Source organism: Kogia breviceps, chromosome 16, assembly GCF_026419965.1.
Source record: "Kogia breviceps isolate mKogBre1 chromosome 16, mKogBre1 haplotype 1, whole genome shotgun sequence".
In the NCBI taxonomy this organism is placed as follows: domain Eukaryota; kingdom Metazoa; phylum Chordata; class Mammalia; order Artiodactyla; family Physeteridae; genus Kogia; species Kogia breviceps.
In genome coordinates this window covers 25,628,643-25,645,298 of record NC_081325.1, presented here as the reverse complement: position 1 = coordinate 25,645,298, position 16,656 = coordinate 25,628,643, and the positions used below count along the sequence as shown (strand labels likewise).

Sequence of the window (16,656 nt, the reverse complement as noted above, 5' to 3'; positions counted from 1 at the left end):
GGTTCGTCAACTCCTGGACTCCACCGACTTCGGACCCTGTGGCCCCCTACCCTCTCTACCCCATCCGCCCACAATCCTCAAGTCCCTTGGGGGCAATGGCGGGGGGGACGCGCGGGAGACTCCCTCTTCGGCTCCCATATGGGTCTGGGTCTTCCACGGCTTTCGCCTACTTTATTCTTCGCAACAAACCCAGGAGGCTCAGCATTTCCATTTCACAGATGAGGAAGCTTCAGGGCACAGGGCGGGAATCAGCCGAGCACCAGCCCTAAACTCTCTGGGGCCCTGGTGTCGCCAAAGCTACTTTCGTGGGTAGCGTTGTCAGGGCGCGCGGGGAAGGCGGCGGGTAAATATTTGGGGCAGTAACCTGGGCTCCGGCGACTCCGCGTCCCTGCGGTTCCCCAGCGGGCGCGTGGCGAGGGCGGTGCCTGGGGGGGACAGGGGCGTCCCCGGCGCGGCTGCAGGGACAGACCCGGCGGCCAGGCTCCCGTGGCCCCGCCCCGACCCGCCCCCGCCCGCGGCTATAAGACCTCGGCACTGCGGGTGGCTGCGGCCCGGGAAAGATCTGGCGGGCGGACGGCGCAGGCAGCTGCACGGCGGGAGCGCAGCCGGGCGAGGGGACAGGCAGAGCGGGACGAGGCCAGGAGAGGGGGCGGGCGGCCTCAGCGGCAGCGTCGGCACATCCCCGCGCCCAGACCTCGCAGGACCCCCGACGCGCGCCGGGCCTAGCGCGCCCATGAAGCCGCCCGCCGCGCAGGGCAGCCCCGCGGCCGCCGCGGCCGCAGGTGAGTGGGGGTCTCCTTAAAGCCGGGGCCTTGCGCGAAAGCAGCGGGATCCCGCGTCGTCTCGTTACATCCCTCCCGCAGCCTCACCGGCGGGACTCTGCCCGAGGCGGGTTCAGCCTGCGCCCCACGCGGGGCTGGGGACCCGAGCCCGACACGTCACGGGCGCATCCTGACTCAGTCCTCCCACCGCCACCCGGTTCACACGCGCCCCCGGGGAGCGAACGCGGGGAAGAGTCCCCGACAGCGCGTGGGAAAGAGTTCGGCTGTGTCGCTTAGCTGCGTGGCCTTTGGCCTGCCACCTCACCGGGTCGAGGCTCAGTTTCTTTATCTCGAAAACGGGCACGACACCAAGGCGCACTTCAGGGGGTGGTGGAGAGTATTAAAAGATAACAGCGAGCCGCGGGCGGCGACAGCCGGGCTGTCCCCGGGCCAGCGCTCGGTCAGCCTTAGTCAGCGATCCTCGGGAACGGTGCGGCCCCTACCGGGCCCGGGGTGGGACGGCCGCCCCGCCCCACCCTCACCTGAGCCCGGCCCTCCCCAGCCCCGGCCTTGGACTCGGCCGACGCGGGGGACCTGAGCGACGCGCTGTGCGAGTTCGATGCGGTGCTGGCCGACTTCGCGTCGCCCTTCCACAAGCGCCACTTCCACTACGAGGAGCACCTGGAGCGCATGAAGCGGCGGAGCAGCGCCAGCGTCAGCGACAGCAGCGGCTTCAGCGACTCGGAGAGTAAGTGTGGCCCCGCCGGGGAAGGTGCCGGAGCCCTGGGCACCCCCCGTACCCGGCCCGCGGAGGAGCGCTCTGGGCTCGGGGCTCAGTTGGCTTACGGGGGCCGGATGGAGTTAGCCCCAAAGCTCAGCGCGGTCTCCAGGACTCTAGGCGTCCCCGGGGCTGCAGGCCCGGCGGGGACAAGACCCCTGAGGATGGTCTGGGGAAGGCTCTGGGAGCGCAGGCTGGTCTACCTGCCGGCGGCAGGTGTCAGGAGGCCGAAGGGTCGAAGCGGCAGGACTCCTGGGACCCCAGCCAGGCCTTCCCGCGGCTCCCTGTCCTCCTCTCCTTGACCCTTCTTTCCCCTCTCAGCAGTATCTTCAGAGGGTGTGCAGCAAGTGCCACAGGCATGGGGTCGGGGCGCATGGGGGGGGGCACAATATGGACCTACTTGTGAAACCAGGAAGGGTTTCATAAGCTCCCGTTCTTGAGATTTTTGAAACACTTCTTGCACTTTCTAATGGCCCTGAGCCCCCAGGCTTGTTGCTACAGTGCCCGAAGTTTTGAAAGAATCCCTGGCACTGCTGAGTTCAAGTATGTAGAAAGTGTCCCTCATTCTTCAGGCAGGTCCATCACGTGGACGGCTGCCTCTGACTCCCCACCCAGTTGGGGGTGGACAGAAGCGGGTGGACCCAGGGCTGCTTTCTGGTGACTTTCCTCCTAGTGGAGACTACCCCCAGCGTCGTCGCTCTGTCCTAAACAACCTTGTTAAAAAGAGAGACCATTTTTTTCCAGGAACTCGAATGTCCTGTAAGGATTTTGGATACCTTTTCAGGCGTCAAATAGCAAATCGGGTGACTTTTCAGTATTATGTGACTGCTGTTTTACCCAACCTGGCTTACTTACTATTTTTCAAAGTGAATTTTAAACATTTTTGGGTGATTTTTGAGGCTTCATTCCCTAGATGGGATACAAGCATGAAACATACAAGTCACTCCCTTTGTTGTCCTTGACTCTGGAAATAAAAACAATGACCTTTCCTTGTGATTCCCTTCTTTTGAAATCTGAAGCTCCCCCTCGTTACAGGGCAAAGATACAGTCCTAGGCTTACACATGAGCTGTCCTTCTGAAAAGGAATAAAGGACACTCGCCACCCAGTTCAGGCTTTGAGTCAGAAACTTGAGTTACAGCTTGACTTTTCTTGGCAGCACTGCCCAAGCGTTAGAAATAATTGCAGCTTTTGAGGTGAAAGGGAATGGAATCGTATGCTGTTAGTTTTCCGTTCTGTATGTTTGGACTTTGTTGCTAATGACCAGACCGCTTATTTTCAATTTCAAAGAGAAGTCTAAAAAATTTTGAAATTTGTCTCAGTGTCTGTAGCCAAACTTAAATATGTCTCCTTCTACTGGGGCATGGAGCAAGTTATTCATCAAGTACAAATTCTCTCCCCCGTGGGAAAGAAAGCTGGCAGAGTCTGTCCAGTGCCGCTGCGCTGTCTTGCAAAGAACAGCTCCTTTCTAAACCACAGCTGCATTTGGCTAGAATACGGTCTGAGCTCACCCATTCATGGGTGATTGCAACTCCCTCTGGGTAGGGTTTCAGATCTGGGATCTGTTTTCAGAGGCCTCAAAGAAAAGGCACTCGAAACACATTCTTAACAGTTTTGGGGGAGATATTTGGAATAGTCTGTAGTTTTTCTTAGGGTATGTGTGTGTACTTTGTTTTCTGCTTTTGTTGTTAACTGTTAAACTAACCCTTAGTTTGGTGGTTAGAGAGGTAAACGGGAGGGTATAAAGAAGGCTCAGATGACATTAGTCTTTTCTATAAATGTGTAGTTTGGCCTCCACGAGGCAGGTTAGAAATAGTCCTGGCAGAAGCAGTGCGTATCTAAATAGTAATTTCTTAAGGACGCATAATATGTGTCTTAATTGCCGCTAAGAATGGATCACAGACATTTGTTATACTCATTTGTCTGTTTAATGCTTTTCTGTGGAAGAGAATATTTGAGAGACGTGGATCCTACTGAAATTTAGCCCACCAAAGGGGAGACACACCAGGATGATCATAATAAGAGCATCTCTCTCTCTCTTTTTTTTTTTTTTTTTTTTGTGGTACGCGGGCCTCTCACTGTTGTGGCCTCTCCCGTTGCGGAGCACAGGCTCCGGACGCGCAGGCTCAGCGGCCATGGCTCACGGGCCCAGCCGCTCTGCGGCATGTGGGATCTTCCCGGACCGGGGCACGAACCCGCGTCCCCTGCATCGGCAGGTGGACTCTCAACCACTGAGCCACCGGGGAAGCCCTCTCTTTGTTTTTAAATTTATTTTTTGGCTGCATTGGGTCTTCGTTGCTGCACGCAGGCTTTCTCTAGTTGCGGCGAGCGGAGGCTACTCCTCCTTGAGGTGCGCGGGCTTCTCATTGCGGTGTCTTCTCTTATTGCAGAGCACGGGAGCACGGGCTCTAGGAGCACAGGCTTAGTAGTTGCGGCACGCGGGCCCTAGAGCACATGGGTTTCAGTAGTTGTGGTGCGTGGAAGAGCAGCTCTCTTTTGCCAAGCTTTTTCTATGATTACTATTATTGTTTATTAGGTCTAACCATTAATGATCTCTTTGCTTTGCTTTAAATGTGTTATCTTATATGATCTCTGCTACAGTCCTGGAATGTAGGCACTGTTGTCTCCCTTTTTCTGATAAAATAGTGGAACCAGTTGGGCTGTCTCTCTCTCTAAGGCCTTGCTCTGTCACCACGGATGGTTGGCTGGTATGTGAACCAGGTCCTCCGGGATAGGCTTGAAGTCTCACTGCAGCGGGATCATGTGCCTGTTTATCAATGGTGGTTGTGTCTCTTCAAGGCAGTGGTCACCTGGCCAGGTCTGTGGAGCCCAGGCTGAGCTCTGTTAGGGCCCTGCATGAGGAGTGGGCCTCATTTTTTCTAGCTATGAAATGGAAAGGATGCTATTTAGTGATGATGTTAGAAACATCCATAAGCTCATGATGAGGAAGAAAACATTTGCTCTGTTTGATGCTTTTAAGAAAATAGTAAAATGCATGCCACGCTGTGTCACAAAGGTCAGAGACATTTGAGCCAGTGTCCTGTGTGAAAATGTTATGTATGAAGCTCGAAACCCTTGGGACATTGGTTTTCACTCTACCTTTTACAGCTCCATCACGCTAAAGATGTACCTACTGCATTCTTGTTTTGTGAAGAACCCTTCCTTTTCTCTCAAAAAAAAAAAAAGATGAGAAAGACAAATATTATATGATATCACTTATATGTGGAATCTAAAAACTAGTACCAATGAACTTATTTACGAAACAGAAACAGACTCACAGACATAGAAAACAAACTTATGGTTACCAAAGGGGAAGTGGGGGGAGGGATATATTAGGACTATGGGATTAACAGATACACACTACTATATATAAAATAGATAAACAACAAGGATTTATTATATAGCACAGGGAGCTATATTCAGTATCTTGTAATAATCTATAAAGGAAAAGAATAAAAAAAGAATATATGTATGCATATATATATATATATATATATATATATATATATATATATACTGAATCACTTTGCTGTATACCTGAAACTAATACAATTTTGTAAATCAACTACACTTCAATTAAAAAATATTTCGCTTGCTTGCACCCAAAGGAGAAAAAGTAGACATTCCTTCTTTCACCCAGAGAAGCAAGTTACTTAGATAGGAGAGAAGAACGGATATTTAATAAGGAAATACTCTTTTCCTGTTTCCACTTACAGGGAATCCTTCTAAGACATGAAGAGGACCAAAATAACAGTGGCAAGATAACTTCACATTAGGGGTGGCATTCAAATGGGGGTTGATGAAAATAGTTCCTTTTGTTTCTTTCTTCTAGATTTCGGTTCTAACAGGTAACACCAGGCACTTTCATGAGAGCAGTTTCAACTTCGGCAGTAAAAGGGCAGCACAGTTAGGCGCTGGGGCAGTGAGGTTCAGACGTGATCCTCAGAGGTGCTTCAGGCATTGTGAACATCTTTGGTTTGAACTTATTTTGAAAAATCTGTTGTTTTTTCAGTATTTTCAAAACTGTAAGCGCACAGCATGACTTCTGAAATGTGTTTAATGACATTTTAACTCATCGGATACTAAATTTTAACCAACGTGTTAATTGATGATTCCACCGATTGATTTTATAAGAAGTTTCTAATATTAACTGGAACTTTAAAAGGTGATGCAAACTTACATCTTTGACGGATTGGAGTTTCCTTTTTCCTTTGAGGGGGGAAGTGTTTTGCTACTTAACGGAAAACGTCTGAAGTCTACTCTGTATGCTGGGGCTATTATGATTTTGCAGGGCCATTGTAGGGAATGAGGAATTGGCTTCTTTAGCATGTGCAGGACCTAGAACGTCTGTATTTCTTTGCCTCCACTATTCTAGCTTGGCCCTGGGAGAGGGGACTGTATGGCCCCTGGAGGTGGGGGGGCATGCATGACAGGTAGCCTATTGGCTGCTCTGGCCTAAGAGCCAATGAGACCAGAACTTGAACTCGTTCAAGGCGGGAGAGACTGAGGAGTTAGGAGCCCTCAGGGTGTCCTGGTGTGTGTTAGGAATTCCAGGCAGGTGACAGGTGTCACTGGCTGACACCTGGAGGGGTATCTAGAGGGACGGAGCAGTCTCAGAAGGGAAGCAGGGGCGATAGTGCTGAAACTGAGAAGCGTTTTCCTATTTTATCCCACTTTCAGGGAGGCTGTTGGAATTTAGATTTTGAGGAGGAGATTCAACCCACCTCCCCCAACACCCGCATACCATTCCCTGTAGCAAAAGGGAAACAGGTCCAAGGCTTTCTTTTTCTCAGTTAATTACTATGGTTTGCTTGCCTGAAATGTGTGGGATTGTTCTATATTTACAGGAGCTCTGGGCCAGCGTTACTGTCTGTGGTTTCCCTTTCCTCTGGAGTAGCACACGCTGGTACCAACCCCAAATTACCTTTCTCACCACCCCCAAACAAAAAAAAGCACGTCTACCTTTTAAACAAGCCTCTGTTTTTGTAGCTGAGCTTCCCAAGCTCTGCTGGCGCTCCTGCAGTTAGATGTTTGCATGTTTAATATGCTCGCATTGCTTTTGCTGATGTCTTAGAACACTTGGTCCCTGAATTCGAGGTTCCTGGCTTCAGCGCACCAAGTTGACTGGCCAAGCACATTTCTGATGGGGCTTTAGAGCCGATAGCGGTAGATGTTGTAAGGCCCTAAAATATCTAGTCTTGCCACCTGCCGCGGTTCCCCAAATCATCACTGTTATGTGTCCCTTGAACCCCTGTTAATGGTGGCACCTAATATTGGGTGGGGCGATAATACATTACTATGCTATCAGCCTGTGACACGTTCCTGTCCTTTATCAGACTAATGAGCTGTTATTTCTAGAACTGAAGAAATAGAGTTCTAGGGGAGTGAAAAGAACAGGAAGTTAGGCTTTGCTTCCCTTTTAATATACACCTAGCGGGGCTTCCCTGGTGGCGCAGTGGTTGAGAGTCCGCCTGCTAATGCAGGGGATGCGGGTTCGTGCCCCGGTCTGGGAAGATCCCACATGCCATGGAGCAGCTGGGCCCATGAGCCATGCCTGCTGAGCCTGCGCATCCGGAGCCTGTGCTCCGCAACGGGAGAGGCCACAACAGTGAGAGGCCTGCGTACCACCAAAAAAAATAATAATAATAATATACACCTAGCATGAAATCTTGTTCACTGTAAGTCCGTGGAATGAAATTTTATTGGATAAAGGGTAAAGAGAGGTCTAGAGCTTGGGGTTTGTTCTTGTCTGTGGGTTTGTTCTTGGGAGGTTGGTTCTGGGGCACCTCTGAAGATAAATTTTCTCTTGGGAATTTATCTGAAGAAGTGGAAGAAGCCTGGGCCCCGAATCTTGAGTCTTCTTGTTCTCTGTGGTGACCTGTCTTCTCCTGAGCATGTCTGCCTCCATTTTGGCCGGGAAAATAGAATAAAATCAATGAAAACCATAGGTATCGACATGGAGCGCCCGGCTTACTGATGCCGCTTTCGCAAGAGAAGAAACTAAGGCTCAGAGATGGAGTGACTTGCACAGGGTCACACAGCTTTCACACGGCCTCGGTGCCACACGTCTCTAGGGTGGCAGCTTCTGGGGCTCCTGTGGTTGTCGTGGTCATTGTTTGGGGGAATGAAGTGTAGAGCAGTTACGAAAACAGGGTGGAACTCAACTGGGGGGAAGTTTGGCTCAGGGGTGCTGGGGGTTCATTTCCTTTTGATGGTTGAACACTTTGGAGGCTGGAGTCAGGTTGGGCCCGAATTGTGCACTGGAACTCATAGAAATAGAGAGGCATCAAGGTGTAGCAGTGAGCTGGTGTGTGAGATTGTGTGTGTGTGTGTGTGTGTATTGTAACTAGAATTTTTTTTTTTCCCTCCTTCATTGTGGGAGTAGCACAAGTTCATTATCAGTAAGAGGCAACTTCTGATGATTTGAACAGTGTACTTAATAGTTGCAGCTGAATTTGTCAGTTAAATAACAGTCAGCTTGTCTATATATTTTCTGAGTTTGAGGAAAATACTTAGATCAAAAAGGCATATAAACACCAGGCTCTAAAGGGTAAGACGTAAGCCGTGCTGATGTCTTAGTATACTATGACGCTACAGAGTCTCAAAACCAAGTGAGTTACCTGAGTTTTTCATGAATCCTCACTGGATTCCTTTTTCCTACCATTTTGCAATGACCTTTTCCATGTCTAGGTCATTCCTTCCCCCCAGACTCAACAGCATTTGGTCAACCTGTGTGTGCGGCAGACAAATTGTGTGTGTGTGTGTGTGTGTGTGTGTGTGTGTGTGTGTGTGTGTTTGCCCTGTCCCAAGGGATGAGTATACATGGACATAAAATTGATGGAGAGTAAGGGCAGAACAGAGGTGAAGTCCCAAGTCAGGAGAAGGGCCTGCGGTGCAGGGTGTGGTGGTGAGACTGAGACCAGGGGTGCCGCCAGCGAGTCCTGGGTTCAGCACTCTGGGCCAGGGATGGGGGTGATGCTCTCAGGTGTCCTTTGGAGCCAGGGATAATGTTCCAGAGGCCTCATACGCCTTTCTCCTGGCTCACGAGTCTGGGCACGAGGCCTGCTTCCCCAGGGCCCTCTGTGGTTTTCCTGCCCGCTCAGTCTTACCTCATCTTTTCCCCACAAGTCTCTCAGGCTCTATTTGGGGCGATTCTCCTGCCTCTGACGTGGCGACAAGCAGTAACAAGATGCAGTGGGTCTGCGATGGGCGTGGCCACTTTCCTGTGCGTAGGGAAAAGTCCTCCCCTTGAGAAAATCCAGTCTGCTGCAGAGGGCGGCCCAGCTGACAAGCGAGAAGGGCTTCCCACTTTGAGTTCCACTGAGTGCACGCGTCTTGAGAAATATGAATAGAGGTGCCACCGAAAAGGTGTCCCAAGGGCAAGTAAACCAGGGGAAATAGGGCTGAGCTGGTTTCTTTTTTAATATTTATTTATTCATTTGTTTGGCTGAGTTGGGTCTTAGTTGCGGCATGCTGGATCTTTCGTTGCGGCTCGCGGGCTCTAGAGCGCACAGGTTCAGTTGTCCCATAGCATGTGGGATCTTAGTTCCCCGACCAGGGATAGAACCTGCGTCCCCTGCGTTGGAAGGCGGATTCTTAACCACTGGACCACCAGGGAAGTCCCTGAGTCTGTTTCTTTTTTTTTTTTTTTTTTTTGCGGTACGCGGGCCTCTCACCGCCGCGGCCCCTCCCGTTGCGGAGCACAGGCTCCGGACGCGCAGGCGCCGCGGCCATGGCTCACGGGCCCAGCCGCTCCGCGGCATGTGGGATCTTCCCGGACCGGGGCACGAACCCGTGTCCCCTGCATCTGCAGGCGGATTCTCAACCACTGCGCCACCAGGGAAGTCCCTGAGTCTGTTTCTTTATCACAAGGTGTCTCAGGCACGTTAAAGTGGGGTTACATCAGAGGACTCTCCAGGGGTGCTTGGTGCTTCTTAGAGTTCCTTGATCACACAGTTCTTCTCAAAGGACCACTGTCACTGTTCTGGGAAATAATTTCTGGGGAAATGTAAGGGTAAGGTTTGGTGTTTCAGATCTCAGTAGGTGTTCATCATCAAAGCCTTGAAAAATGTTGTCGTCCTTTGAGGTGACCCGGGCTGGACCTAAGAAGGAAGAACGGACTGTGAGGGTTGGGTGTGTTTGGAAAACTGAACGCGATGGGTGTGTTGTCCAGGAAGACAAGATGGCTCTGGGGCCACTTGGTCAGGGGACGGTGGGAGGACCAGTAAGGAGGCCTCAGGAACTGCTCCAGGAACTTGGAGCAGTCTTTAGGGATGAAGAGGAATTCTCCTGGGACCAGAAACCTCTGCTTCTGAAAACCCTTTTTGATTCTGGGCATGTCTTTTGTAACTTAGTCCTGTTCATTTTGAGTTAAGGGGACCAAAGGAAGGTGGTTTTGCCTCTTCCTGAGCTGGAGGTAATTGGATAAAACTGAGCAAATCCCAAGCAGGACAGGGAGCCTGGCCAGGTCCTCATGGTTCAGCCACCCTCTCTCACCTGAACAGCCTTCCCAGAGCTCATCTCTGCTAGAGCCGTGCCTGGCTTTGTGTTGTGTTTTAACTGGGAAGGCTGTTCCTTTGTGACCTCAGAGGCCACATCCTGCTTCCGCCGCCGGGTCTGCCTTTGAGCCTTTGAGTTAGTGCAGCTCAGCCAGCAGTTCCTTTCTGTGTCACGGCCACACGGCTGGCTGGCCGTGGGTGGGTTTCCTCCCCCTGGGCAGGACTTAGAGAAATAGAATCTCAGAACTTCAGAGCTGGAAGGGACTTTAAGGATTATTTAGTCCAGCTTCCCATTTTATGGATGGGTAAACTGAGGCCCAGAGACATTATCTTGCTCAAGGGCATCTGAATACTTAGTAGCTGGGCTGGTTTCCTTGACTCAGCTCAGCCCTGCTTCTGGGACCTTGCCTTGCTCTTGCTCTGGTCTTTGAGGGTATGACAATGGAGGCAGCAAATCACCCAGACTGTAATCGACAACCTGTGGGAGAAGAAATCTTTATCTTTGACCCTCTAGCTTAGAAGGTAGGAGCTCAGGAAAACCATGACAAAGACTCTCTCATGAGCAGGCAGGGAGGATTATTAAGTCATGGGATCCAACGTTGTCTTTGAATTTTAGGGGGTTCAGAGGGCAGAAGGGACATTTTTCAGGAAAGATGGTTCCTTATGTCTCAAATCCCAAGGGAAGCCCCTCACCCTCATTGGCCAAGCATTGGCTTAGCTGTCAGTTAGGCACCCACTGGGCAGTGATCCAGTTTGTCACAAAGGAGGTTGGTTTGTTCATGATGATCCTGTCACCCCCTTCTTTTTTTTTAGGGAAGCAAGGGCCTTTGGTGTGCCTGATTGGAGACACACACTCACACACATACACAGGCACACTCTCCTGCCTCAAATCATTTGGGGGCATAAATATCAAATCTGGAAACCAACCTATTTTCTTTATAACTTTGCTCCTTTTGGAGATAAACTGTTGGTTGGCAATAGACCATAAGACTGAAAATCGTTTCTAATGAGTTATGTTTTCTTTCCTGAAAGGTGCAGATTCACTTTATAGGAACAGCTTCAGCTTCAGTGATGAAAAACTGAATTCTCCAACAGACAGCACTCCAGCTCTGCTCTCTCCTGCTGTCCCTCCTCGGAAAGGTAAGTTCATTAGCTGGATTGTGAGTTTCTTTGCTTCCTTCCTCCCTCCTCCTGTTCCTCAGCCTCTTCTTTCTTCCCCCTTCCCCCAACCAGTCTTTCCCAAATGTGCAAAACAAATAGAGAACACTAGTATCTTAGTATAGTACAGCACGGAATGGATTTTGTTATTTCTCAGGATTTTGATTAGCGTGAAAGTGAAATCAGATAACTAGGGGGCAGGAAACCAAATTCACAGGGAGAAAAGATGTGTAGACTCTAGACTTTGCTTTCTCTCTTGTGGTGTCATCAAGACAGTGTCAAATGACAGTGCCCTCCCAAGACTTGTTGGTTCTAGAATGTAAAACTCAGCAGTTAGGCTTCGCAGAAAGTTGGGTTCTTTTTCTTGCATTAACCAATTTAGCAATTAAATGGGGTCATCATTATGAAACAAGTAATGACCTAACATAATTCAAAATGGCAGCTCCATCCTGTGTCTACTGTGATATTAATAGGCCGAAAAGGTTTTTAAAGATGCATGAGCAGTTTCTTATATTTTGGAACGAGTAAAGTGTCTCCAGCCAGAGAGCTGAATGTTCTTTTATATTGGGCAAGTGCCCTTTTGAAAACAAAAGCAGTTTTTTTCCCTTAAGAAACATTATACTTGCTGAAAATAGTTGCAGAATGCAATAAAAGTGGAACATAGTTAAAAAGAAATATGAAGATTTCATCATTTTCTCACTCTGGCATGAAGGCAGAATTTCCCCCTTTTGCAAAAGGACATTTTAAAATTCTCTTCTCAACATCACAATGTTAGCAGCCACTGGGGACTCTGCCGTTGTCCAGCCCTTCATCTGTAATGGATGTATTGAATTGAGAGAGACAGAACAGTCTAGAAAGTGGCTTAAAATGTGCCCAGATTTGTTACCTGATCCTCAAGAGGTAGGAATTAAAGAGGAGAAGAAAGCCCTCGTGGTAAATTGACTTTAAAAGCTAAGAACAATGAGCTATTTGTGGCCAGCAGGGGCTAATTAATAAAAATATCCAGTAGTGCATTCAGAGAGGGCATGAATGATGAACCCTAGAGAAAAAAGTAAGATACACAGAAAGACGTACAGGTCTCAGTATATAGAGGGAACAAAATCATGAGGACTTGTTACTCTGTGCTGGCACCTGGATGGGATGAGGCTCTCTAGACCCAGGAGCTTCCTGTTGCCTTGTCTGTACCTTTTTTTTTTTTTTTTTTTTTTTTTTTTTGCGGTACGCGGGCCTGTCACTGTTGTGGGCTCTGCTGTTGCGGAGCACAGGCTCCGGACGCGCAAGCTCAGTGGCCATGGCTCACGGGCCCAGCCGCTCCGCAGCATGTGGGATCTTCCCGGACCAGGGTACGATCCCATGTCCCCTGCATCGGCAGGTGGACTCTCAACCACTGCGCCACCAGGGAAGCCCATCTGTACCATTTTGACACGGAACTGTACTGCTTAGTTCATTTCATCCTGGAGGGACCATGAGGGCTGAAGCATTGCCCTGGAGTGATAGCATGAACAGAATTGCATCAGGGGAGAAGTTTAGCAGGAATTAGGGAATCTGGGTGTGCATTCCCCACAGAGCCGTGCTTCTCGAATATTTTGACTAACTCAAATCCTACACAATCAAAAAGTTCAAACTTTTAATCTTCTTTCCCTGTCCCTGTCTGCCCACATCTCCCAACTTTTAAGGTAGTGAAGGGAGATACTTCTTCCAGGTTGCTGGGATAGGGGTGGGGTATGGGGGGGGTGATGAACTACAAAAACCAGAAAGAAACATTTAGGCTAATCTTCAGAATAAGTTTCTGAGTTGACTGTAAGTAAACACTGGAGCAGCCACTTAGGATTGGTACAGGACACTCTTTAATAAGAAGACAAAGAGATGGGGTCGCATAATTCTGGAAAAGGCGGAGTCATCAGCTGTCTTGGATATGGAAACTGAACCCCAACTCTTGTTTTTCAGCCAAACTAGGCGACACGAAAGAGCTAGAAGACTTTATTGCTGATCTCGACAGAACCTTAGCAAGTGAGTACATGCCTGGTATTAAAAAAAAAAAAAAAAAAAAAAAAATCAAACAGAAAACCCAACCAGCACCTCTGATAAAGTGCTATAATGTTTACCAGCTTGCCTGGGGCAGGAAGTTACATCATAAGGCTTCTTTAGATTCAGAAACAGGACCCTAGTGGCTCAGAAAGAAATTCTGAGGGTAAGCTTACACTGAAGTGGACCGTGTACGTTTCCAAACAGTGAGAACTGACCACCAGCAAACAATGGCATTTTGTTTGAGAAATGGAGAGTAAAGTAGTAGTTAGAGCAAGATTGGAGCCTTACCAGCATGGTGGCCTGCCAGGCTTTTCAGAAAAGAAATCAGCCTATTGACCATCAAGCATTATACTGACAAGCCAGGGGGTTCCATCTCAGGGACCAGAGAAAATTTCACAAGTTAGGTCAGGGGTTTGGTGAGGTCTGACTTCTAGAGGGTTGGGTCCCCAAATAGAGAATTGGCTTCGGGAGACCCTGTAACCAAAGACCCACGCCAATTACTGAAAGACCTGGATTAAGTACACAGTACCTTGTTTCCCACTGGCAGTTACACTAATGGCACCCCATTTTCTGTGACCAAAAATTTTGAGACCTGAGGATGTTAGATCATAACTGCTACGGGGGTGCCTAGAAGAAGGGACCCTGAGAATCAATCCACCCAGTCTGTTTCCAAAGAACAGGATTGCAAGAGCCAGAAGGATCAGCTAGAGTTTCCCGGATGACAGTTTCAGCAACTCTACCCTTGTGGGGGGCCTTGTTCGGTCACAGAACAGGCCTGGAGAATTGCATCCTAGCCCCTTTCATTTTACAATGAAAGAGTTGATTTTCCTTAAGAAATATTTTATGCTATACTCTGCTAAATAGCTGGGTAGAATCTGAAAAAATGGATCCAAAGCTGGTTATTTAAAAAAGAACTCTGTTTTTAAACATGGTTTCAGACAGACCTAAGTATTAGGTGGAAAGTTCTTGTGCAGTTTCTGTTTACTGGAAGATTTTGTTGCCCATTTTCTTATGTGCTGTACCATCCTCCATCAGAAGACTGTTTTGACAGAGATGATTGTAATTGCAGCACAGTTTGTATTAGACCCATGTGACATGCCTGTTGACTTCATGGAAATTGCATCAGGCTGCCAGTCATACCAGTTAATCGGACCTATACTACGTGGGAAGCCTGCCATTAAGTTTGGTGCTTTGATGCCTGTCTGAGAGGTGTGCTCTGGCTAAGCATAGGAATTGTTGGCTTTCGTGAGTGGGTCACCTTCTCTGTCTCCTGTTGACAGGTATGTGAAGCAAGAAGCTCTGGGTCCTTTCATCATAAGGGAGAAGCTTCAGAGAGCTCTGAGGACGTGATAAAATCAGCTACAGAATTTGCTGCTGGAGGGGCCAGAGATGCTGCTCATCTACCACCAGGCCGTTCTCATTCTCGTCCTAAAAATGCCTTTGGGCTCATCTCCGGGCAAGTTAGAAAATGACTTTGTTTACCTGCTTGCTTGCAGCGTCTTAGAACAGATGACTCATGCTAATGTTGTATTTCCTCTTAAAACATAGCTTTTCTGTAATTTAAAGTGCTTTTATGAAAATATTTGTAATTAATTATATATAGTTGGAGACAGGACTATGCTTTTCCCATTATAATATATTTTTGTATGCAAATAAAGTTTGAACTGGAAGTCTGTCTTTTGTAAGCTTTCCTTTTTTTTTTTCTCTTGATTTCTTTCAATATATGTCCATCCAAATAGTATTCAAGTGGAAATAACACGCCGCTTGACTTCTAATATGGACCCTGGGCGCTGCCGCATCGCACTAGGCACTAGGATGGTAAACGAGAGAAAGTGTTACTTTGCAGTTCATTCGGTGCTCTAAAGGGAAATGCTGGCATATGATTGATGGGAAATTTTAATTTGAGGGTTGCAGTTTTAATGAAAGTTGGGTTTCTCTTCTATCTCCATTCTCCTCATTTCTTAGCACCTTTTTAAGTGCCACGGGTTCTTTCCTTCAATTAGGGGAAATACCAGGTGTACTCAAAATCCAGGGCAAGCTGGGGCAGCTGGAGGACTTATAAATGATGGTGCTCTCATAAAATCTGTGTGCTGAGGGAGATTTGATGCGCTGGCCTGGCTGCTAACGTCCAGGTGGCTTCAGTGGAGCCGGAGGGTCCAGATGCAAGGTCTCCCATAAAGTGGGCTTCGCTTGTAGAGGCCAGTGACCCCCCACACACACCCCCACCTGCCTTCTGTGGAGGGTGGAGAGAGCCATAAAAAACAGGAGAGTCCATACTTTTCTTAGCTATGCTTTTCTATCCTTAAAACATCTAAAATAACCAGGCATTACTTTGATAATCAGAATCAAGTTATAAAAAACTCCAATCCTGGGCTTCCCTGGTGGCGCAGTGGTTGGGAGTCCGCCTGCCGATGCAGGGGACGCGGGGTCGTGCCCTGGTCCGGGAAGATCCCACATGCCGCGGAGCAACTAAGCCCGTGAGCCATGGCCGCTGGGCCTGCGCGTCCGGAGCCTGTGCTCCGCAACGGGAGAGGCCACAGCAGTGAGAGGCCCGCATACCGGAAAAAAAAAAAAAAAAACTCCAATCCTTATGTTCCTGTAGAACACAAATCCAAAGCGTAAGTACTTATAATTTTATTTATATTTTTAAAAGCTAACTACTAATTTGATCTGTTTTTCAGGGCATTGTGAACCTTTTTCTTTTCCCCAAATTTCTGGGAAAGCTTTTGGGTTAAACCCAAATATTTTCTTTATTTCTTTATTGAGATGTAATTCACATACCCAACCAGTCATCATTTTGAAGTATACATTTCAGCAGTTTTAATTAAAATAAATTTAAAAAAGTTTTTTGGCCACACCATGTGGCTTGCAGGATCTTAGTTCCCCGAACCAGGGATTGAACCCTCACCCCTGGCAGTGAAAGTGTGGAGCCCTAACCACTGGACTGCCAGGGAATTCCCAATTCAGTAGTTTTGAGTACCTATATTCACAGAGTTGTGCAACCATCAATATCTAATTCTCTGCCTCTATGGATTTGTCTACTCTGGGTATTATAAATGGAATCATACAACATGTGGTCTTTTGTGTCTGGATTCTTTCCCTTTGCATACTGTTTTCAATGTTCATCCATGTTGTATGTGAATCGTGACTTCATTTCTCTTTATGACTGAATAATCACTGTATGGCTATACCATATTTTGTTTATCCTTTCCTTGGTGGAGGGACATTTGGGTTGTTTCTAATTTTTGGCTAACAAATATTGCTCTTATGAATATTCATGTATAAATTTTTGTATGGATACATGTTTTAATTTCTCTTGGTATATAACTAGGAGTGGAATTTCTAGGCCATATGATAACCGTATGTTTAACTTTTTTGAGGAATTGTCAAACTTTTCCGTAGCAGCTGCGCCATTTTACATTCCCACCAGCAATG

The 16,656-nt window shown here is 48.1% G+C and overlaps 1 protein-coding gene across 1 annotated transcript; it reads left to right on the top strand.

Annotated features, from left to right (window-relative positions):
* Nucleotides 1-535: 535 nt before the first annotated feature.
* Nucleotides 536-14,891, top strand: RGCC (regulator of cell cycle). The gene is made up of 5 exons (XM_059041751.2): nucleotides 536-782; nucleotides 1,324-1,509; nucleotides 11,068-11,175; nucleotides 13,141-13,203; nucleotides 14,502-14,891. The coding sequence occupies exons 1-5, from the start codon at nucleotides 734-736 to the stop codon at nucleotides 14,507-14,509; spliced, it is 414 nt and encodes a 137-aa protein (XP_058897734.1). The 5' UTR covers nucleotides 536-733; the 3' UTR covers nucleotides 14,510-14,891.
* The last annotated feature ends 1,765 nt before the right edge of the window (nucleotides 14,892-16,656 follow it).

Bases quoted from the DNA above. Each gene is read 5' to 3' on its own strand.
- RGCC (XM_059041751.2), top strand. From the start codon at position 734: ATGAAGCCGCCCGCCGCGCAGGGCAGCCCCGCGGCCGCCGCGGCCGCA. The intron at 783-1,323 runs GTGAGTGGGGGT...GGCCCTCCCCAG, and splicing joins CGCGGCCGCCGCGGCCGCAG to CCCCGGCCTTGGACTCGGCC. The intron at 1,510-11,067 runs GTAAGTGTGGCC...CTTTCCTGAAAG, and splicing joins CGGCTTCAGCGACTCGGAGA to GTGCAGATTCACTTTATAGG.